The sequence below is a fragment of the Eurypyga helias genome, unplaced genomic scaffold, assembly GCF_000690775.1.
Source record: "Eurypyga helias isolate BGI_N326 unplaced genomic scaffold, ASM69077v1 scaffold12351, whole genome shotgun sequence".
NCBI lineage: Eukaryota > Metazoa > Chordata > Aves > Eurypygiformes > Eurypygidae > Eurypyga > Eurypyga helias.
Genome location: NW_010231711.1, coordinates 296898 through 321671, shown reverse-complemented (window position 1 = coordinate 321671; position 24774 = coordinate 296898). Strand labels below are relative to the sequence as shown.

General features: G+C 38.1%; 1 protein-coding gene across 1 annotated transcript in view; it reads left to right on the top strand.

Annotated features, from left to right (window-relative positions):
- The window catches only part of MYO16 (myosin XVI), a 283911-nt gene that overhangs the window by 27726 nt on the left and 231411 nt on the right, over nucleotides 1-24774 (top strand). The window contains exons 2-3 of the mRNA XM_010161190.1: nucleotides 907-977; nucleotides 4816-4959. Of these exons, the coding sequence (XP_010159492.1) occupies nucleotides 907-977; nucleotides 4816-4959 (215 nt within the window). The remainder of the gene's footprint in view (nucleotides 1-906; nucleotides 978-4815; nucleotides 4960-24774) is intronic.

Here is a 24774-nt window from a genome sequence, read left to right as displayed (position 1 = left end):
ACAGGATACATTATTAGCAGTTATTCTCCTTGTGGGAGGCCTTTAAAAAAGGGTTCTTCATACCAGTTTAGTGAAGACAGGGTTGCAGGGCTGGTGTGAATTCCCCTGATAACGTCTGGCATTGTTACGGTGCAATTCTGCTCCAGGAATGAACACCGGTAGCATGAGTTAGCCAACGCCTTGATTCCAAGAGAAAAGGTTATAAAGGCAATAAAGACCATGGGGAAAAAGTGCTGAATTTTCATACTCGAGTGAGCACCAGTATGAAGGGTTGTGGTTTTGCTTGCGTTTATAAGACTGTTTTCATTTCAAAGGACTTTGATACATGTAACTGGGAGCTGAGTTTGACTCCCAATATCATTTTAAGAATTATGCTGCGTCAGTGTTCTGACAATGCACTGGAAAGGTTAAATTGAGTGCAGATCGTTTAGCTGTGGCGGGATGATTAATTTCAAGAGATATAAGTTATGAACACTCGTTTCAATTATTTACAGCAAAAGCCAACAAATCTCACGGGAACTCTACAAAGTAAAATAAAACCGGTTGACTGTGATTTTGCTCCCAAACGAACTAATGAGGTGACTGTGACCTTGCGACAGGGTCTCTCCTCCAGCTCTCCCCTCCCCTCTCCTGTGTACAGAACTGACGTGCTCATCTGTCCGCTTGAGAAGTCCTTGATACTGTTCATATTTAACATCATTATCAAAGGTCCTTTGCTTCCAGGCTTAGCCATTAAAATAGATGAGATGGGAAATGCTGACATGATAGTTTTGCAAATGTTATCTGAGAGGTTTGCATATATTATTAAATCTCTTAATGAAGATGATGAAGAATCAGCCTATTAAGAGCTCAGAATTAGGTATATTGCTGCCCTAATTCTTGTTCCTCTTTTCTTTGATATCTTAGTGCTACGGCTATTGAAGGATGGTGCTGACCCTCATACGCTTGTTTCCTCAGGAGGCTCCTTGCTCCATCTGGTAAGAGTGATTGAAGATTAGTGTTAGTGACTGTGGATAAATATGGTGGGATACTGAGTAGCAGATTGAGCATATTAACAAAAAGGAAGGCTTAGCAATTATTTTTTATCTACGCTGCCCTCCATGGTGCTTATGATTGCATCCAGCTATGCGTGTGAAATAAATGGTCGTTTTCAAATTGCTTACAAAAGGACGGATTGTGTCATAGGAATGGTAACTAACAAAGTAGAATGAAATGTTTTATTTAGAAATCATCTGTGCAGTAAGAAAGAACACAGGAAATATTGCTTGATGCCGAAGATAGAATTATATGGTTCAGAGATTCACAGATCCTATATGAAAAATACCACGATATAACATTTTTCCTTTTGGTTTTTTTTTACATATTTTCTTGTACCAATTTCCTGTAAGTTGGTATTTAACACATTATCAGCATTTAGTTTGCATTATTTGTGTAGCAGTTTAGATTAAGTAGCTGGAAGATAAAAGGAAAACAGTTTGTATGCAATGACCAAAAGAGAAGGAAGATGTAAGGGCGTGTGGAGGAAAGACTGACAGACAGACAGAAATGAAATACTGCAGAGATAAAACCTGTTTTTTGCTGAAACCAATGGCAAAACTCAGCATCAGATCCTGAGTCTTATGATCCTTTACTTTGGTCTGTGACGCTTCAATTGCAGACATCTTTCTGTCCAATGTGAAACTATTTTAAGATTTTTGGGTCTAAATTCATTGCACAATGCTGCTAAAATAAATGTGACTTCACAAATACAAGGGCATAACAGTTCTAGTGAAAAGTCTGCAGGAAAAGTGTCTCATTTTAGAAGAGCTGGATTAAGTTTCTTTGTAGTATGTACATAAAATAGAGCCATTTGTTGACAAAAAGAGGGTCCTGTGATATTACTGCACTCCAGCACACTTGCGACCATGCTCTTGAAAGATGTAGTGTTTCCCTCGTGTAATTAATTTGTGTTTTCCATCTTCCATGGCCATGCAGATTCCCGGGGACTTTAGGAAATAGAGACCTAAGTAAGGGGAGGGTGTAGTAATGTGTTGGAACAGAGTAAATTTAAGTTATCTTTTCACTCCTCCAACACTATATTGGAAGTGTTCAAGGCCAGGCTGGATGAGGCTTTGAGCAAGGTGTCCGTGGGAGGGGGGTTGGAACTAGATGGTCTTTAAGGTCCCTTCCAACCTAAACCATTCTATGATTCTATAATTCTATTTTCCTGCTGCAAAGGTGCTCAATCACTCTTTAAAAATACAGCCCATATGAGATGTTACCTTTGGGGTTCCCAAACCTTTTCCTGCGTTGAAAACCCTAGGAGGCAATCAGTGTGGCTGATGTGACGTCTGTCTCCCTGGCATTTATAACAGAAAAAAGAAAGATCCATCTTTCCTAAAATTCCATCTTTGGGAATGTTAGGTTGTTTTGTCTAGTTCAGTTGATGCATGCTTTTTAACTTCAGGTAGAATCTGCAGTTGAACTCTGTCTTTTTAAGTTTCTTATCTTCTGCATTATGCCCCAATTCACTGTCACATTCAGTATCTCCTCAATGGTGCCTGCCGCTTCACAGGCACACATGTGCTTCAAAAGGAGGGAAAGCTTCCTGCAGCCGTGTGTAACCTACTGCCTCGGTTTAGTCAGTTACTTGTAATTCATCTGCAGGAAAATGCAGGTCCTGGTGGAGATAGGGGCAAACCTGATTGCAATGTGCCTTGGATCTGATCCCAATCTGGGAGCAGTACAGACAGGAGAGTCACGATACAGCGAAACAGATAAGCCAAATTTATTTTCCTGCAAGAACTCAAAACAATAATTTAGCATACATATTTTGAAATAATTTTGAAGCACACTCAGATCCATTTAACTTCTAGGTTTACCACTGTAATTCTGTGTAAGCTGCTTTCTTCGAAGGAGAGCCTGATCAGTGTTTATTCTTTCCAGTTGTAGGGTAAATGTTTCTATTCCAGAATGGATGGAAAATATACTTATCTTCATATTTTACTTAAAATATGATTCATGATGTAATTCCTTTTTCTTTTTCCACTTCTGTTAACATACAACGTGTGATATAATTTTAAAAAAATATCAGATGTGACACTTCATAAAGATACTGTTACTATCTCTGTGGACAGTGTCCCAATATGCTTGAATCTCAGGCAAGCCATGGGAGCTTCAACACTAAACTCTCCTTAGACTCTGTAAGGGGAAAAGTACCAAAAAAGAGAGTACTTGCCTGAGTTGCCCATTCAGTGGGAAGCATGTGGTGTCGTATCAATTCACTCAGGCAGTCACCCAACCTGCCCTAGTAGCCAAGTATATGAGTGCCAATGTTCTCCTGGAACATTGAGTTTGGCCAATTGCCTCCAAAAATCTATTCAACAAGAATCAAGGAGCAGCAGCAATTAAATTGCTGCTACAATTCTCAGCTGTTTTCAAACTAGTAACTAATCATAAAAGGCTCTAGATGTAGTATTAATACACTAAATGGCTCAGTCATTTGTTTTGTATGGAAGTTTTCTAGAAATTTTTTTGCTTAACGTTGCCTTGAAAATGTGATTGGTACGAGCTTATGTTGATCTGTGTTAGTTTTACTAGTAGTGTTTATTAGTTATACTACTAGTTATACTATTGACACAATGAATGATACTGATACATCAAAACTATCTGTTTCTAGAGCTGACAGATAAGTTAGAAGCTAAAGGAAATACATCAGAATTTATTTTCTTTTCTATAATTCAATAGAATCCAGTTAAGCACTTTTGCTTCTTCCCCTTTTCCTTCAGTGTCCTGGCTTCCATGCCAAAATAATGCAGATAGTACACTGGATGCCATGGTGTTGTTCCACATGTGATACAGACATAACAACATAATTATTTAACCCTCATTTGCAAATTACCTGCAGATTTTACTGTATCTGTACTCTCGGTGTCTAGGTATGCTTTTTTGGGACAGGGAAATATTGCACAGCTTTTGAGGCATAGTTATTAAGGATTATATTCAAAGCATCTAAGTACCTAATACAGAAAATTTGTCTTCCTGTAGCCTCTCTCCAGTGCGGAAGAGAGAGGATCCTTAACTAAAGAGTTACTGAGGTTGTGTGTTAGGTCAGAGTTAGGGTATTAACTTAGATGCTCTGATTGTCTTTTAAAGTATTATCTGTAAGCGCATCCATAAAAAGTCACAGGTGTGACAGAGGAGTAAGCTCAAAAACAATGGTTAAGCCAGTTTCTTCTCTGCAAAAATGAGTGGCCTCTATCATCAAAACAAAATATATAATCCCTGTCTGCTCTTCCCACCCCCAACACACCCTCAGTGTGCAGAGTATTTATCTGTCAGAGAGATTGGAAGAGGAGTCAGTGTAGGTAGTGGACTGGAAATAGGAGCAGGGTATGGAGAGGTGTGTTTTATCGCTATGAACTGCATGAAAGGCAGAAGTTCATGTACCTGCAGACACCTGTACGTGTGGGTGTACCTGTACTTAGACACCACTACGCACGATGTGATCGTCCTGCGCTGATGCCTGTGCACTGATTTGGAATGACACAGTTGAACTGAGAGGAAGCCTCATCTTTACTATAGATTTCAGCAGATTTCGTAGAAGTGCTTTTTCACAGGCAATAAGGGATTCTGTGAATCAAGCACATGAAACCTGTACTCTCCACAATACTGTTTCTGTGGATTCATCAGCTGTTGTCCCCTACAAACATAGCAGTTTAACTACAGTGTGTCATCTGCTCAATTTAAATGGTAAATGGAGCAAAAACTCTATGTGATGAATTCAGCCGTACGCCAAGTAAAATACCATCCCTAATCTGTTCTTTTTTCTTCCAGTGTGCTCGCTACGATAATGCATTTGCTGCAGAAATTCTAATTGACAGAGGAGTAAATGTAAATCATCAAGATGAGGATTTTTGGACATCGATGCATGTGGCCTGTGCATGTGATAATCCTGATATTGTCCTGCTACTGCTACTAGTAAGTAAAGCGATCCAATGCATTGTGTGCTTGAAAAGGAAACCGAATGCAACACCACGAGGTCTGAAACTGCTGTATGAATGCAATATATTACTACTAATCGTATCAGTGAAAGAATATATTGCGTGTGTTTGTTTCTTGGCATTGTTTTGCTGCTCAGGACTTAAAGAGGCATATAGTGAAGCATTTTTAGGCCTTCAACAAGAATATGGTATAAACATCAGTGTCAAGTATCTCCTATCTCTTCCCTGTGGTCAGGAGCTTTTATCTCTGATAAGCACTGAGTCCCCAGTGGGGTATTCAGATAATTTCTTTTCTCTTCTCCTTGTCACATTCTGTTAAGGGTTGAGTTCACAGACAGTTTTACCAAAAACTCCTTCTTAAAAGAAAGTATTCTCTCAATTACACTCAGTATTCATAAAGAAGTGTTTGTGGATATGGTTAAATGAGGCAAATTTAATATTTATCTAAACAACTTTGACTTTCTGAAGTAGAGTTTACCCAATAGAATAATAGATATGACTTTCAGCCTTTGTAGAGAACAGCTTTGTCCATGTTCTGCTTCCATTCCTAGGTTTTACACCAGGATAATAGTACAGCTCTTTCTCCCAGTTAATTTTATATTGCTCTTTAAAACAGTAGTGCAGAAACAGTTCATGATCTCTCTTTTTTAATCTATTTGTATAACTTTAAAATTTTTAACTTTTTAGTAAGTTGTTGCAAGTAGATCAGCATTTTTTTAGCATACTTATAATGATATTTCAATGTTTCAGGTAAAATGAAGAGAGAAATATTTTTTAAGATGGTATACTTGATAACAGCTTTCATGAAATCACTTTGGGAGATTGTCTAGTGCAATCCCCCTGCTCAGAGCAGAGCCAGCTACAGCAGCTTGCCCAGGATCCTATCTTCAAGGATGAAAAGTCCACAAATTGGTTGGGCAGCCTGCACGGAAAAAAACCCCAGATTTTATTAGGTTTAAACAGATTTTCCTGTGTTTCAGTTTGTGCCTATTGTCTTTTGTCCTTTCACTGACCCCCACTGAAAACTGTCTGGCTCCATCTTCTTACTCCCCTCGTCAGGTATTTACACACATTGGTAAGACCGGCCTGAGCCGGCTGAAGAGTTCTAGTGCCTCCACCTCTCCCCTTCACCATCTTTGTGTCCTTCATAACATGTGTTGTACTTTTGAATTGCTATGGCAACTTTAGTGAAACAAAGAGGTCTTGGGTTGTTGTTTTGTGGTGTGGTGGGGTTTTTTTGTTTGGTGTTTTTTTTTGTTTTATTTTTTTTTTATTTTTAAATAACCTAAAACTCATTGCGTTTAGAAGAAGTCAAAGTCATCATGAAATATATGGAGTGGAATATATGAGTGGAATATATGCATGTGCTGTATTGGAATATATGAGTGGAATATATGAGTGTGCTGTATTCAATTAGATTGGCACCAAAAGCAAATAGTCTTCAGTAGCCTTGAGTAGTAGAAGGGATAATCTGATTTTCTTCAGCACAGTGAATTATAGTAGTATGATTTGAGTCAGAGACTATGCTAATGATAATGCAATGCCGTCTACCTGAAAGAAAAACTGTGACTGCTGTCCGACCTGTAAATGGCATGGGCTTCACCAAAACCTTTGTTTGGAACCTGGAATTACTTTTACTCTGTCCTGTGCTTGCTTACTCTAATCTGTAACTTTGGTTTTAACACTGATCTGTACCAGATCTTCTCTGGTAATCTCCCAGGATTCTTATGGGCCTCTGGGGTGACTCCTGCCCTAGAAAACAAGAAAGAGGTGTCCAGGCATCTTCCTGGGTGCTGGACCACAATCTTCTATATTAGCAAACTGTTGGAATGTCCTCGGGCATGACTGTGGCACGTGCCATGTAGATTCATTCCAGACAGTTCCCCAGCACGGGTTTGAAGCTGGAAAGTCCTAGGGACCAGTTTATATCCAGCTGTCACATTGTGGAGGCTGAGCCTTTACTGGACTAAACAAGGTCCTTTCCATGCCAGATGGCTTCAGTGCCTAGAGTTTTCCCAGGGCCATTTGATTTAATAGTGGAGATACAGCCTTGGTCGTGCTTGGGATGTCTGTTTTCTCTGCTTTTCTATTAACAAGAATAATTGGGTCCAGTAAATGTACAATGCAACATGTATAAATCTGGCTTTTTGTTCTTAGTGCTTAAAATAGTACTGTTTACCCAACCACAATCATCAGACATACTTGGTAGGAGTATCCTATTCTAAACATTGTCGTTTCTCCTGGCAAATAAAGGATAAAATTTTCAGAAGATGATATTTTATCTCTATTATTATCTTGATCTTTTCAATGTTAATGCTTTTGAAACCTGTGTATCCTTTGGATTCTGTGCTTACTCCTAAACTGATAAATTAGAACAGCAAAGCTCACTTTTAAAACCTCTTGTATTGTGGGGAAACCATTGTAATGTGGGAAGTTTTCAGAAATACTGAATGCTGTGCTGCTGTTGACATTAATAGGAACAGTTGGGGTTATAGAGGGCACCTCTACAGTTTTCCCTGCCTGTTTTTGCAAGAAGCCCGATCTAATAAAAACTCATTAAGTATTTCTACCCAGGGTTATATCTGAAATTATTTTTCAGCCCCAATCATTTGAATGATGTTTGATTTAGTCCCAGATTATTACAAGCTGTGTTCTTCCTAAGGTTCTAAGTATCTTCTGATAACTTGTAATAAATAAGTCATCTGATATATTAAAGTTTCACTAGGCATATGGATTTTTTCAGAGAGTGTTTGAATTGTCTATATTATTTGCAATAACTTCTCATAAATTTGCCCACATTTTAGGCGGTCAGCATTTTTTAAGGCAGAATTTCCTTGACTACATAAATAATAACCTTATGCTCTCCCTTCTGGAGTGGAAATAAAACTAAATACATTATTGTGGCAGAGAAGGGGAAACATCCTTAGGTAAGCAGTAGTTTTTGAACCATGACATTAATGCTATCTTTAATAACGTTTGACAAAGTGAAGATGGAAATTGAGGTTGGAGGGAAGTATTTTTCACAACTCTGAAGTGTCTTTGTGTGAGCATTTGATATTAGGAATCACTTTGCCTTGAGGATAGAGTGTTTCATGGGCCATGCCTAATGTGTAGTATGAGCCTGGATAGCTGATACGAGCTGCAGGCAGTTTCTATTATGCCACAGTTTTTAGTCGGAAGAGAAAATAACACTTGTGTACACTCATGAATTACTTCTAGATACATATTTTTTCTAGATTGACTTTAAAACATAGACGATGCCATATTATTTGTTTTAAAGGTGTGAGCTGAAAGGCCACAGCCTGGTTCTTTAATTGAGCCCTGTGCAAATGCTGATTCCTGGAAAACTGTCGTAGAGGCTAGTGAAGGTTTCTTCAGTGAGGACTGAGGGAAAATAAAAAAAAGAATACAGGGTACATGAGGGTCCCAGAATACTATTAGTGAATACTTAATAAAGCATGCCCAGTTTCTGATTTTATCTCTCTGTAGTGGTCTTCATGTTTCTCTGGCTGAGACAAGATAGTGGCTTGTCATTCATCAGCTTAGCTGTGGTAACTCACTGTTTCTGTCCTCTGGTAGATATCGAAGACAAAAGTAAAGCTTGTTAGCTGAAGTGCCTCTCACAGAGCTAGGTGGGGCTGGAGCTGTTTGTAATGTGATAATCTGCTATCCTGTCCTGTTGGAAGGCTCTTGGAATTGTAGGCATTGTTTCTGGAATGAATGCAGAATGAAATGCTCGAAGCTATTTCTTTCCATCCCAACATTTTACCCAAGGTGGTAAAGCTTCCCAGGGACATACTCATGTCCTCTCCATTTTGTAGCTGTCAGCAAAGAGGACGTGGGTGGGCACTGGACAGTACAGCCAGGAAATACATCCCATGTCTGCTAAATAGTCAGCCAAGGAAGAACTTGCCCCTCAGGCAGCTTCTAGCACACGAGGAAATGTCGAGATCAAAGGTAATCTGTAGAGGTCTGGTTGCCAAACATGCAAATGAGGTGGTGAAGGTCACATTCATCAATCCTTGCCTGACCCTATCAGTGCTGAGGTCTTTCCCCTTGGGATAGGGAAATGTTTCTGTAGATGTACGAATGAGACTCCTGTAGCAGGTCAAGGAGAGTGCTGAAGTGCCTTTCATTTAAGAAGATAGGCTTGTATACATTTGTGCCCACATGAAATCTCCAAAGGAGAATGAAAAGAAACCAGATTTTTAGAAACCTGCTCTGCCTTGCTTTGCTGCCTTTCGAAGGCTCAGGTCTGGGTGTGCTGACAGCAGTTCTGTCAGGCGGGGATGTGTTCCTTTCCCTCCTCTACGGACTCATTGCAACGTTGTATTTTGCATATTTCCTCTACTGGTTTTTATATGGAATTGAAACACTAGCTAAGATTTTGAGCTTAATATCCGAAGTGCTTTGTCCTGTTGAAAATGCTGAGTTACAGAATGTCCAAGCACCAGTACGTGGATACTGCTTATGCTTTTTTAGCTGGAGGAAAGTTTTCAGTCCACTCCCTATCACTTTAAATGGCTGTAGCTTTAAACTGGTGCCCACTGCCTGTGGTCTGATTGTTCCTTCACAATATGCACTTTCTAGCTTCAAATACTTTTAATTGATACATGAGTGATTAACCTTCACTTCTGTACTATTCAAAGTACCATCTGATATAGTAACATTAATACAGTTGCGGTTCAATAAATTAACCTTAGCTACTCAGGCAATAGGGTGTACAGATAAAAGTATCACTTTGTAGAACCCTGCTTTTCCTCTTCGCAGTCTGACAGTGTTATTTACCACCATGAATTCTCTGCTCCAAGAATCAGCACTAGATCATTAAAAAGGCAAGGGAGATCAAGCTGTTCAGCTGCCCCACCTCTTCCCCTCTGTTCTTCCACACCAAATTAAAAATGGTAAAATTAAATGGTAAAATTATAACTGGTCAAATTCTGATTCATGTCTCTGCAATTCCATGGTATGTTTAGTTGCATCCTGACCCACTGTTTTCCTTTTATTTTTGAAGCATGGTGTTCAGGTACTTAGTGAAAGATTCACCATCATATTGAGCTCCTATGTTTAGTTCCTTATCTCAAGATAGCTACGACTGAGCTATAAACTACAGGTTTCTTTATGAGTTGCTGTTACTCTTTAATTCCAGAGCATGTCACAGGTAATTCACAATTGACCTCTAGTGTTGGGCTCACACATAACAAGTTGATAGTTATGAGTTTTCTTTTTTAATGTATCTTTGGTTTTGGGGGTGGTTCTTTTCCCTCCTCCACACTCCCAAGTAGTCATGGAATCTTCTGATGTTGGCTGACCTAAGGTTGGGAGCAGCAGAGAAAAATAAAGCAGGTGAGAATGCATTTTTATCGTGCAATTCTAGCAGGAACCACCTTTTAGTGGGCAACATCAGTGTAATGTTTTCACCGTCTGTAATGCAGATCTTGTCATATGAAGCTAGGAGGGTGAAGACAATATTCTAGTGTTTGCACAGCACTTTGCACAGTGGATGTTTATTCCTTCATAGACCTGAAGGCATTACTGTAATAAACATGGCAGTTAATTAACTAGAATGACAGAGAGCAGTACTACATCCTCAGGAATTTTTACACGTAAAGAAAAATTGGGGAGTAGAAAGTCATCCTTAATATGTTCTTTTTACTAACCTTACTGGGAAAAGCAAATGTAACTACTGTTTGCCAACCAGTTAAATGTGTTTTGTCTTGTGCTTTTTGGAACCCAGAATTGAAGTACAAGATGCAGTTCTGGCATAGAAGACTAAAAGTACAGTTGTTAAAAAAAATTAGGCTGAATATTTTTGTCTCTCTCCTATTTTTAAACACTTAGGAAAATCTGCGCTCAGCAGTGTGCAGAAGGGAGTTATGCTGGAATCATTCACTAGATTTACAGTCACCAACAGTAGATAAGCAGTATTAGTTAGACTATTTGAACAGCATAATGCAAAGTGTAATCCAAATTTGCTTATCCACCTCTGCAAAATTCCTTCTGCCTTGAGAATAAACCATATGACATGACACTAATGGAACATTAAAACTCAAATGGGAGGAATTCAGAGAATACCAGATACTTTCAGTAATACTGAAATATGATTTGTTCTTTGAAGAGAAGACCTTAATGTGTTATGACTTAATATTCCTTCAGTTCAGGAGATAATTTTTACAGAAATGATAGCATCACAGTAAGGCCTCTCACTATTTCATATAGAGAGATCTGGAAAGAAATAGTTTAGTATAGGATTTGTTATGCATAACATTAAAAGACCATCTCTAAATGGTTGTGTGATTTTGGAGTTAGTTTTAGAAGAGTTAGACCCAATTAATTTATTTGAATTAGTGAGTGTGAACTTTGTTGGACTGAAATTGAAAACAGTATTTCATTCATGCTGTATTTTTTAGCAAGGTTGACTGGATGTAATTTTAAAGCCTGTCAAGTAACTCAGGGACCAACTTCCCACTGAGAACTAGACTACACTTACAAGAATTTTTGGTAGAAGACAGTGAAAAAATATGAAGAAATACTGCATAAACATTGTAGCCAAAATGTTCATGCTGGTAACATGTAAAGTGTTATTAAGCCCTGTGCTGGGCTTCCAGCTTGGGTCTTCAATTTTCGTCTTTTTTAATTTTAAGCCACATAGCTTTCCCTTACCTGGCCTGTTGCTCAAAGTGTAAGACTGTGACATACTCATAGAATCACAGAATGGTTTGGGTTGGAAGGGACCTTAAAGACCATCTAGTTCCAACCCCCCTGCCATGGGCAGGGACACCTTCCACTAGACCAGGTTGCTACTCATTCAAGTCCTTGTGATTGTTAGGATGTCTGTGTTATCTAGAAACTTCTATCTTCCTTTGTCCTCATTTTCTTGGTCTCGCAAATTGTTGCCAGAGATACTGAGAAGGATTTTGGGGCAAAGATGCTGTTCCCAGAAGGTGCTGGGTCTTCTAGTCCACCACAACTAAAGCAAAAAGCAGAGTATGTGGAGTGTGGAGCTTACTAAGGAAGAGGTGGGATGAAAGATGGATTTCAGAGTCTCCATCTCATTACAAGGAGCCAAGATACTACAAAAGTTATAATTAAGACCCTGCAAGGGTAGGTAGTGGTTTCTGCTTCCAGAGATTGTGCTTGAGGTACCCTGTGCCTTACAAGTGATGTGTTGGAGAATCTGGTGAGGTTGCGTATTAGACACATGGATGGAGGCAGTCTTTATCACACGACAAACTAGATGCTAAGCAAAAATCTCGTTTATAAGGGAGCAGTACAGCTGTGTCTGTCTTCTTGTGGCCTCCAAAGGTATATGACGCTGTCTTGAAGGGCAGGGATTCTCTATACTTGCCTGTGTTTGTACTTGTCTTAGTGTGATAAGAAACAATTTAAAGTTGTAAGTTGCAAATTGTCAGTTTTATTTCTAAATCTCACTCATCAGAGTACTGAAAAGCTATTTTGATTCTCAGTGCAAATCAAGCAAATGGTAGAATTAAGCTATTATGGAAATTTAGCTTTCTTCGTATTAAAACTTAATGATTCTACAAAAAGATCATTACATGCTGCATAAAGGAAAGAATATAGAAGAAACTGCAGAGAATACGCTGTTAAATGCAGCATGATCCTGGAAGTTCAAACTCGGCCATCTGAACAATTCTACTCTCTTACAAAACACTAAGTGAGCGCTGTGTAACATTTCCTAGCGCTCACCCAAAAGGCCAGCACCTTAAGTGGAGTGCTGGGCTACTGGTGATGGCAGGACATCATCCTCTGGTTTTTTTTCTGAGCATCCTTGAATATCATCTACCCAGGTGCCATGAACTGCCCGGACGCTGTTCAGCTCCTGAAGCCTGATAGGATTCTGGTTTTGTATGAGGCTTTTGGAAATACTTATTTAAAAGCCTTCCACCAGCCCTGCTGCATTTTGGCTTAAAGCATAAAACCCGACTGTATTCAATTAGCCACATCTGAATACAGTACTAGTATTAGCTGAATGTTTTAAATTTGACTGCGTCTTTACTTATGGAATGTATTAGGTATTTCATCCTTTCCTGGTTTCATCCTAACATTTTTGATAGATTTTATATTTTCTATAGGATGCTTACTTTTGATTTTAATGTAAATTCCTTTTCCAAAATCAGATAGAGTTTTACTGGGAAAAATTACAGGAACAGATTTACTGGTGGGAGTAGAAAGTCTTACGGGGCTGTAGGTCTGTCTTCCCTTTCCGCATGCCCGAGGTATGGCATGCATCTGAAGTCATGTAATCAGGGAGCAGCAGTTGCATATTATTTCGCCCTTGTTCTCTGCAGCTGCATCAGACTGTTTTAGCAAGCAGAGATGAATGATCAGAATGTCATTAGCTTTAGAATGTAATGAAAGATCTTTATCTTTTATAGTTGCAGAAACAATTAAAGCAGAACAAACAATTGCTTCTTCAAAGAAAGTAATTCCACCCTCCCACTCAGTCTTGCTCAATATGACTTCCTCCTTTGAGTCATTGTAGGAGGAAGCAGTAAAGGGAAGAGAATGAAGAGCTGTTAGAGCTTGGGAGGAGACAGTGGATAACAGCTTTAAGTACAAAGGCACATGTGGCCTGAAAGAAAAATGATTCTTCTCTCTTTCTAGAGTCAGTTATCAATATCTAGTAGCTGAGAGAACCTTTAAATAGGAGTCTGTTATATGAAAGCTGCGGCCATCTGTTTGAACATCTTCTTTGCAGTTTGCAGAGGCTGGTGGATGTGCGATGAGTGTAGGAGGGACCTTCCAGGAGATGTGTGCCTTACAGCCTTTCTTCATTGCTGACTGAGCTAAAATAGAACTAATCTAAGTGAAGGCCCTTAATGAACTAATCTAGGTGAAAGCTATTAATGAGTTGCTGAACACCAGGTGGAAACACTTGGGGGAAACTGAAGAAATACTAGTCTTTCTCCTTTAAGACTGGGAAAAAGAGATGAAGCTAGCTAGCGATGCAGTAGTAATGATGGTCCAAGGAGACGTAAGAACAGAAACCTAACTGGACACAGAAACTTTGGAAAGCATTATGCCAGGTGTTAGTGGAAATTACCTGGGTTTTGATTCTGGAAAACATTTGGGGTTTGCAGGGAGACTTATAACATACACCAGTGCTAGTAACTAGCACATCTGTGTATTTGGAGTCCTTAGCATCAGAGCGTTTCTAGAAAATAAAAATTCTTGGAGGTAGAAGAAAGTTAGACCTGTTGGGAAAAATAACTCCCCCATTTTTGGCTGGAGCAGGTCAGTACAAGTATGCCAAGAGGTGGACTACATGCACAAATATAGGGAAGTTTTAGAGAAGCTTTACTGTAATTCTCTTGATCCCAGAGAAAGAGGATGAAGGAATGACAAGATAATGAAAGTGAACATCTGGCATTTGATCTTCAGTAAACTTAGGTTTGTGCTTTGTAGAAGATGGTCTGGGAATGTTCCACCACTGGGAGATATTTGTAGAAGGTGCGATTCATTCCTTATGCCAGGTGGCCTCTGCTTTAATCTGTGACATAATTACGCTGTGAGTCACTCCTACAGAGTAGCTAGGGAATATGAAGAAAACTGTTTGTTAACTTAGAGGAATGAAAAGCTGCCTAGTAGTCAAGAATTTGGTAACAAGAAGACAACAGTCTAGCTATTAAGAGAGAAACTGAGTGGGAGTTACTGGGGTTTCTTTAGGATTGGTTCTACAATGCTATCTTATTTAGAGTTTTCTGTGATAACCTTGGGAGGAAAAAAGGGAGTACAGCAATGAAATATGCTGATGACAAAGCTGTGATGACTTGTCAATTCGGGTGAGGATTAGAATGTTGTGCAGAAAGAATAGGGTACCTTTGAAGAGTTCAGTAATAAAAATGGATTGAAATTTAAGTGTACAAAGTACGAGGTCCTGTTCTGAGTTATGAGTAACAGACATTTCTGTGATACGCTTGGGAATAATCAGTTGTAAACAAGGAAAAATACCTCAGAGCTTTATTCCATTGTTAGATTATTATATGCTACAAATATGTAGCTGCCAATAGGGAAAAGAGATTCTTGGACCTGTCAGAGTGAAGATCTTTCCAGAAGAAAGGGGAAAGTGTTGTTGCCACTGTACAAGGAACGACAGAGTGCAGTTAACTATGCACAGCCATGTTTGATGAATCGTGCCAAGGAAAACTGCAGAGAGAACCAGGGCAATAGGAAGTCTATCGTGTGAGAAGGGCCTAAAAATGGTACATTTAACTTAAAAAAAAAAAAAAAAATCAAAAGAGAGGTGGTAAAAATTTCTGTAAATGTGTCAGGAGAGAGGAGGAGGTAAAAAGAGATACTGAAGCCTGAAGTTACTACTGGGATGAAAACACATGATTATAGAATGTCCAGGAATAGACTTAAGACAGAAATTAAACTAACTTTTCTGAATGTTAGGAGACATAGGTTGGAAAATGCCATTCCATGCAGGAGTAACAGGGGACAAAAAAATGCCAAACAAACAATCATTGGCTTTAAAATTGATCTTAAAGTTTTAAATGAGATTATATGTTATGTGTTTGCCTGCATTATCAAGGTAATGCCTCAGGAGATCCATTCTAATACTACATTCCCACATGACATCTGTTCAGAGGACTGTGTAGATGTATTTATCCTGGTTGTGTGCTGAAAATAATGGAGTAACATACGGAGGATACTAAAAGCTATACTTTTGTGAACAACAGCAGATAAAGTTATGTGGTAGATATTTGATGCTTGTTAGATTATGGCTAAATATCAGTGGCCTGAAAACAGGCAAAAGAGAAGTTCATGGAAGAAAATATAGAAGTTAGACAATAATATTAACTACCAGGACAACATTAGTGTTTTTCAAGTATTTGAAATATTGTTGTTTTAATACACTATTCTGAGATATTTGAAAAGAAAATGCGTTCACAGGCAACTAGTATGAAATCAAGGCGAAAAATAAATAAAGAGCTTTTTTCTCAAGAAGATAAACCCCAAGGCCACAAAAGATCTGATGTACAGTCATTGGTAGTAAGTTGAGAATGATATTTAGATCAATAATTAATTGTGTCCCTCAACAGTATTTGTAAGATAAACTGCAGACTGGTTCATAAACCTAAATATTATCTCAATAAAGGGTATGAAAAGGCTGACATATGAGGAATATGACAGTGTAGGAGCTTGATTAATCAGGCAAATAATTTAAAAAATTGCAAAAAGAAGAAAAAAAGTGCTATAAGACAATCTTCTGGTGACGTTGGCTTGAAATTATTTAACAGTTCCCGATGGGTTCCTCATTCTTACTGGTTTCTAGGTTTTTTGAGCAGCTATACAAATATAAGAAATCCTTGTAAATGAGAAAATTTGAATTTGTGAGGTCTAGTGCAGTGGTCTGCAAAGTGGGTATGCACCCCGGGAGATGCACAGGATGTTTCATTGGAGGTATTAGAACTTCCATTTTAATTTATATTTTATCTAGAAAAACAAGACATTAAAGCTTTACTAATATTTAACATACAGATTGACTCTGGCACCCTCACTCCACCCATAGGCCAGAAGGTCCTCTGCCACGAACAGCGGGGAGAGGTATCATGGGGGAAGAGTGGATGGTCCATAACCCAGAGGTGTTGGCAGTGGTGCTCTCAGTTGTTCATCCGCTTGCCGCGTACTGTGATGTATTGCAAGTCTGTGTGTGCCTGCATATGCAGATTTATGGGTTGTATTATTTAGTTTTAACTGAACTAAACCTTCACAAAATTGACAAGTGGCTTAAAAAGATTCCTGAAAAGAAACTGCAGATTGAAGGCTAATAATGACAGCACCAATGAACAGCAAAATGGCAAACACTTCTCCTACTCCTAGTATGAGCTCTGTCACTACGAGGTCAAAACACTGCCAGTCTAATGAGATCTAATCAGCGATGTTTAAATTCATGAAATACTCAATACAGTGTTTTGAATAATTTCACTAAACTTCACGATAAATCTTCAGAGGCTTCTTTTGAGGCTTCTTAATTGCACAAGACAAAAAGCCACATACTGTTGGGGATACACTTCTTCCTGCAGCAGTAAAAATAGCTGAAATAATACATGGAAAACAGCTGAAATAATACATGGAAAACAATACGGTAACAAACTCTAAAGTGGACTCCTTCATGAGGAAATGCAGTTGGACGATGTGTAGAAAACATCACTGAAGATTTGAAGAAGCAAGTATTAGAACAAATTACATGGTGTGGGAGGTTTGCTGTGCAGTTGGCTGAATGTACAAGTGTGGCTAACGTGTCCGTGGCTCAGCCTATGGTATTTGCTAGATTCTGTTTCATAAAATACATGAAGAACTACTTCCTTGTGAGTCACTGTATAAAAGAAATATATGCCGGAAGAGATAAAATCACAACAGTAAATTACTTTTTTCCATAAAACAAAACAAAAAAATGGTTATGGGAAAACTGTGCAAGTGTAACCATCGATGGAGCAGTTGCTCTGCCTGGAGTAAGAAAGGATTCTGGGGTAAGGTTGCAGAGCTGGCACCACGTCACTCACTGCATCATTCACAGGCAAGCTATCGCAGCCAGGAGGTTGGATCCGGGAGAGCACAAAGTGGTACAGGATGTCATCAATTCAGTTGATTTTGTAAAAACCAGATCTTTCAATAGTAGAATCTTTAGAATACTTTATAAAGAGAAGGGGAGTGACCGTGAAATTCTTTTGTACTGCACAGAGGTTGGCTGGTTATCTCCTGGCAAAGTGCCTAAAAGAATTGTTGAACTTGAGTTCCGCATTCGTCTTACGAAAAGACAAATGTTCTGAATTTGCTGACCTTTTCTGTGGTGAACAGTCACTGTCAGTGAGCACTGTGCTACCTAGCAGATATTTTTGGAAAAAACAAGCACACAATCTAACCTTTCAAAGTAAAGGTGATGGTTTAACGATGAGTAGGAGAGTAACAGCTTTTCAAAAGAAACTCATGCTACAGGGAGAGCATTTTAAAAAGATGTTTGGAAATGTTTCTATCGTTAAATGATTTTGTCACTGAAAATGATGCATGTCACCTATAAAAACTCTCATATCTTCACACTGAAAAAACTTGGGAACAGAATTTCCTAACCTGTTTTAAAATGAAACAAAGAGTTTCAGTGGGTTTTGAGCCCATTTGTTAAAAATGCAACACGTTCTCATTATTTTGCAAGAGCAAGTGATTGACAGCAGGGAAGATGGAAATATTCTAGCCAAATTTCAATAAAAACCTTTGTTTAATTGGTAGATGGGGCTGAAAAATTAGTGTCATGATTTAGTAAATACCACTAATGATACACTTCCTCCATGTGGGGTCTATAGGTCTTTGTGGGCTATCCTTTCCAGCTATGACAGACATTAAAACCAAGTATTGAAGTAAAGGTAACTTAGAACCAGACCTTTGAATCATTGTATCACAAGGTGTTAAACCAGAAATTTAAAAAGTAACGAAGCATATTCAATCACATTGTTCTCATTAAAAATGTCATTATTATTGATGGAGCAAAACCATATTTGTACCATTAATAAATAAAATGAAAAATATTTTTAAATATTCTCTATTTCATCTTTATCTCATCCCTTCTGAATTTCTATTTTTGTGTATATTTTATAATGTACGTTATATATTAGTACAGTGTAGCATGTATATAATCTATAAACAAACATACATATATTGGGGGTGCATGCTGAAAATTTTTTACTGGTGGGGTGCATAATAAAACCAGTTTGCAGGTCGTTGGTCTGGTGATGAGAACAGTAGCCTGGGATGTGAGAGACCTAGATCAGTATTGTTTGATGTATGTCTGCACTAACTGGGGCACTACTATCAACTTAGTGTGAAGTTCAGCCAGCTGTACATCTTCTAGGAAATCTGTATTGCTGTCTCCTCCTGAGGTCTGGGAAAGGGAAGTCTACAAGGAAAGAGGTGGGTTTGGCAGCGTAGTGGGTTGAATAACTTGTTTTCAATGATTTTCAGTGTGCCACTGGTGTTAGATCTAATGGAGCAGGACGTACGTGTATACTGCATTTCCTCTGAAGAGGGAGGACATTGATCTACGTGGATCTGTGTCACTCCACACCCCTAGTAGTAAGGAAAGGTTGCATTTTCCCTTTTGTTTAGGCACTCCTGAAAAATATGAAATGTTCAAAACAGATGAGACTCCTTCAGTTCCCCTACTTATTTTCGTAATTAATTATGATATTCACAACAACCATAATAAGCCACAAGCATACTTCTTGTCATTTGACTCTCTTGCCATTACCCTTTTCTTGAGGCTAAAAAGTTAGTATCACACAGAAAATGACTGAATGTTGCAGCATCTCCAAATTCCTAGTAAAACAGAAACATGACAGAGGTGGTTGATGTGATTCCCAGACTTCAGAGGAATCCTGTCAGTGGCGGTCTTCTGAACAAACAAAAAACCAAGGAGAGGGGGATATTCTTTCAGTTAAGTTGGCAGAGTGGTATTTATTTGGGTAGAGCTGTTCCTGCAATGCTCAAATAATCCCCCAAACCAAACCCAGCCCCCTCAAGTCTTTATATGGCTTTTTGTGTGTTTTCATTTGGGAAACATTGGAATGAGATATCGCTATGGCATAGTCTGTAATGCATAATTTAGAAGGGCTCGGGAGCATGAACCTATGAAAACAGAGCCATCAAATGAATCTTCATGAATTCCTGTATTTCTGAGTGAGCTGGTAGGGGAAGATGCAGGACTGATACAATTTATCAAAAATTCAAGGGCAACTTGTCTTAATATGTCACCGTAAAGACTGATGTGTAAAGTCACACAGAAAAGAAAACTGCTGCAGGAAAAACTGGTTTACATATTGAAAGCAGGTGGTATAGGTAATTTATAACAATGCAGGGTCAGTGGGGGTAATGAATGAGGTGACTTAAGGGTCAGTAAAAGGCTCACGTTTGCACACGTTTTTGAAGACTTTTCAATTAGAATAGGAAAGATGGAGAAAAACATGGACTTCCTGAATCTAGAGTAACTGGTGTAGACTGTCTGTGAAAAAGTAGGTAATTCAGTTCAGCGCAGAACCATGGAAGATGATGAGACTGGGACACATATTGAAGCGCAGGAGTTAAAGACGTGAACTGAAAAAATAGCGGAAAGTTGAATGTAGGGTGTTTTTGCTTGTTTTTGATAATGACCTTGAGCAAGATGCGGTTGCTGTCTGCCAGGACAGAAGGCTAAAAGGATGTTGGAAGGTGTGTATAAAAGCTGGAATGTGAAAGCACTGGAAAAAAGAGGCTTTTTATACAATTTCTGAATAACAGCTGCATCTTCACCTATATCAAAATCAAAGTTTATCACATCAGACTTGCTTTTATTTCAAATGAATGTTATTAGATACTGTGATATATTGCAAACTTTTAAAACACAGTAAATAATTTTTTTCCAAATTGTTAAAAGTTGGGAAGTATTTGTTAAATTAAAAAAAACCTGCAGGATTACTGATATTGCATTTCATGGAAAGAAGGATATTCATTAAAATTATGAGAGCAGTAAAAGTTGGGAAACTGCATGTTTGGGGATGAACACCAGAGAATGATAAGGGATTGATTAGGGACAAAAGTTCCTGGGCAAGGTGGTAGCAAGACGATAGGTGCCTATCACCTCATCATTTACTGTGAAGATTACACTATGTGAACACCAGTAAAATAATCTGTCTGCTCAAAAACATGGATAAATCCTTTATTTGTTTCAATTTTGTGTAAAATTTTGACACATTTCCACTATGTGCATTAATTGACTGAGATAGTTTTATGCAAATAAGCCTGGAATGTTATGGTTGATTAATATATAAACGTTGGCTGTAGTTATGCTTGTATTGGTAGAATTTGTAAGTGTATGTTCTCCTTTCGTATAATCAATGAGAAAATTTGGCATGGGGTGTTTCCCTTATAGCTGTTTTAGGATGCTACAGTCCCACACAGCAAGTTACTACTTTCTGTGGCTGAAAATTTTTGATATCTGCTGCGTTTCATCCATTATCCAAGCACAGGAAAATAACAGGATAATCTGCTTGTCTGGCAATTTCTCTAATTACACGCTGGTGTTCCAAGAAGACAGTTTTCTGTATTAAGATGACTGGCATACTAAACTTCCCAAATACATCTGCTATTTCACACGATGACTTGTTTGTAGAGTGTATAGATTTAATTACTAACCAGCAGGACAGTGTCACACTGAGTGTAGATTAAGCTGCTATACAATCCCTTCCCTGTCCACTGGGAATATGTTGATGTTATCAATCAAAACAATGAATCTGTCTCATAACAAAAATGCAAATTAACTGAGTTAAATTAGCAGCTTTTGTGCACGTAGTTCCTTGAGTGAAATGAATGCAGAAACTGTGCACTGTACACACCTGTCATTTATTATGTACTGTTTAATCTCTTGCTTTTTATAAAGCATCACAGAGTTTGCTTTATTTTTACTGTCCATGTATGTACCTTAATGTAGACTTGGACTTTTTCTGTGCATTAGTGAAATGGTAATATCAAATGTCATGCCTGAAGTAGTGCTCTTTATTTTCACGTGCCATGTGAAGCAGATTTAATTCACACCCATATATATTTGTGTGTGTGTATGTAATCTCAAGATGGACTGGAAAACAAAAATTAGAACATTCAGCACCTGTAATTCCTAAGTTGCATAAATACAGTCATGGACATGACAGGGTGCATAGATGGGAAGACTAGCTGCCCACACAGTAAGGAGAAGATCATCATGTTAAAGAGGGTCTTCAGTTTTGCCCTTGTTAGATTTTCCACCCTTTATGTTGTTTAAATCGATCCTGCAAGCTACTAGCTCCTCAAAATCAGCTTCCAGTCTTCACTGAGCCATCAAAATCAGCTTCCTTTCTCTGCTGCTCCATGTGGTGGTTTTTTTTATGTTCTGCCTTCAACAGTGGTGGTCAGTCTAGACAGAACTTTCCACAGATCCTTTGTTTGGAGTGCATGTACAGAAATACATGTGTATGTATGAACGGTTCCCCATATGTATGCCTGCATATGTAAATATACACACACGGAACTCAGTAGGAAACATATTAGTAAAGGTAGTACTTGCTCTCTTATTTTCTTATTTGTGCCCTATACTTAGTACTGTAGTTGATCGAGTATGCTTCCTGTGCCCATTCTGCCTACAGTAAAATTGTGCCTTACTAACTGTCCAGTGTTGTACACAAATGCAGTTTCTTACTAACCCCAGGGAGTGATCTTTTTATTTCCTAAAAAATAAGATTTTGTTGACTTCATGTAATTACAAATTTTTATTAGTGGTTATAAAGTGATGGGTTTAAAGCCTTTTAGACAGGGAATTCCAAAGGCTCACTCCTTGCTGTGTGAAGGAGAATTTCTGTCTATTTGTTCTAAAAATAAAAGGCAATAGTTTCATAAAGTGACCTTTTGTTGCAGTATTATGAGACAGGGACTGATCAATTTTCTGTGTGCCTGTCATAATTTTTAATGATTACAATTAAAATAAAAATGAAAAGAAAGTATGCTCCTATACTGTTATCAGAGACATTCAGTGCCTGAATAATTTCATCTTTTTCCATAAGCTCTGCTACTGATGGGGAGTGTGCAAGTCCCATGTGCACAACCAGATGGGGAAATTTCAGTCTTTAGTCATCAGTGCTCTTTGAAGGTTCCTTTCTAATTCCCTTTTCTTGCCAAATAATTTGAGAGCTGGCAATATCAAGTCAAACACCCATCCTTCTTTACTTCAACCACCCTTCTTGTTGACCTTGTTCTGATCTTTCACATTTTTTGCTGCAGTGTCTTAAAAATAGAACTGAATGATGGTCTTGGTAAAGAGAACTTTTCCTTGTGCTATAATATCATGCAAATAGATTTTTGGCATAATTTTTGACACTTCTTTAGTCTACCTCAGCTTCCAGTATAAATACTAAATTATGGTGAGAAAATATATTCAGATTTATTTTGAAAATTTTCTCACTTTCAAAGAAAATGGTTTCATTTAAAGAGTTAAAGCATGTCTTCGCTCATTTTGTGACATTCAAACTGGTCCACCTAATTCATATGATTATCCCATTGAAACATTTTTTTGCATGCTAAACAAAAAGAAGGAACAACTTCATGCTTTTATCACCCTCCCGGTACCCTGGTGCCTCACCTTTTTGCCTCTTTTCTGAGAAGCCCTCACTAAAACTACACAATGGTATTTTGACCCAAGAGGTACCTCCATAAACAAACAAACAAATAGATATTGTTTTCTTTTTGTCATGCTTGGCTTTCGAGATAAGACTCATGGATACATAATTCTTCACTAGCTGCTCTTTAATATAATTTCTTTTTTTTTGTAAGGCAAGGCAATTTTTTACTAGGTGGAATATTGAAATACTGATTTACATTAAGATAAGTGCATATTTTGAGAGCAAGGTTGGTTCCTCTAGTTTCTGTTTGAATAAAGCTTATGTGCAGAGACTGGACAGTTGGATGCTTAAACTCATGGGACCCCTAGCACTGGACTTGAACACATTCTGCCCATGATCCCAGCTTGTTGATGGAAATCATCGCCACACCAAAAGCCATATAGCTTCATTTGCCCTGTGCTGTGTCTAAGCTGAAGTATCTCATCCCTGAACTCACATCTGGCCAACACGATCAAGAGGAAAGATATTCTTATAGCAACTTTCCTCACAGATTTAAAGAGAGCAGTGATTACCTATGAAGAAGACATACCAAGTTTGATACAATTAGTGTTCAAATAGTATGGCAAAATTTGGTCGTGCAGTCAAGCTACAGATCTCGATTATGGTAGGAACGATCAGTTGAAGTTGTTGGAAAAGTGCAGAATAAAGTATGGAAGTAAAGAAACAGAAATGGAAATTACAAAAGTAATTATGTCCTTCCAATTTCTAATCAAACTAACTTGATTCTGCATGTTTTCAGAGATTTAGTTGGGAGAAGAGAGGAAATAAACATAATCCCTTGAGGTAAAGCAAGCCAACGAAACCAGACTTTATTTAGCTTAGAAATTAAGACTTTAAATTCCAAGAAACCTTAGTGATGTATGCTAGGAGTCAGAATATGAAGAACAACCGTGAAAGCTGAATTGCCAACTAATTTAGATCCAAGTAAATATCTTTATGCATTTGGAATTAATTGAATGTTCCCAAATCCTCATGAATGTTGTAGTGCTAGGGCATGGAAATGCATGGTAACTTGAGAAATGTACTCTTTTTTTTTTTTTTTTTTATTGATAGCTTCTGGGTTAGTAGATTTTAACTTTTCATCTCCTAGCTGTATGCTTAGTTGTATTTTACTTATAAAGATGTTGTTGAAAACATACTATACTGCTGTAGTGTTATCAGAAGCATTCAGTACAAGAACCGAGTGGGATTTTATTTGCCTTTTATATGCCTTCCAGCTGATGGGTGAAATTTAAGTCCCCATGGTGCACAAACAGATGGGAAAATGTTGTTCTTTAGTTTTCAGTCATCAGTGCTAATTCTTTTATCTTCTGAATGCATTAGTCGAACTGACTATGCCTGTCAAGCAATCTGTAATATGTGCCATGACAGCCTTTTTTTTTTTTTTTAACTCTACTGAAAATCTTTTCTGTGAACTGACATTGCCTACATTCTATTAGCTTAAGGAAAAAAATACCTTATTCATGAATTAAATGATTATCAAAATGGTTGTGGGACTTTGATGATTTTAAAGTACTTTTTCTATTATTAGTGTGAAGTAATTCAACAACCAAGAAGTACATTTTCAAATACAATTGGGTATTTCTGTAGGCATT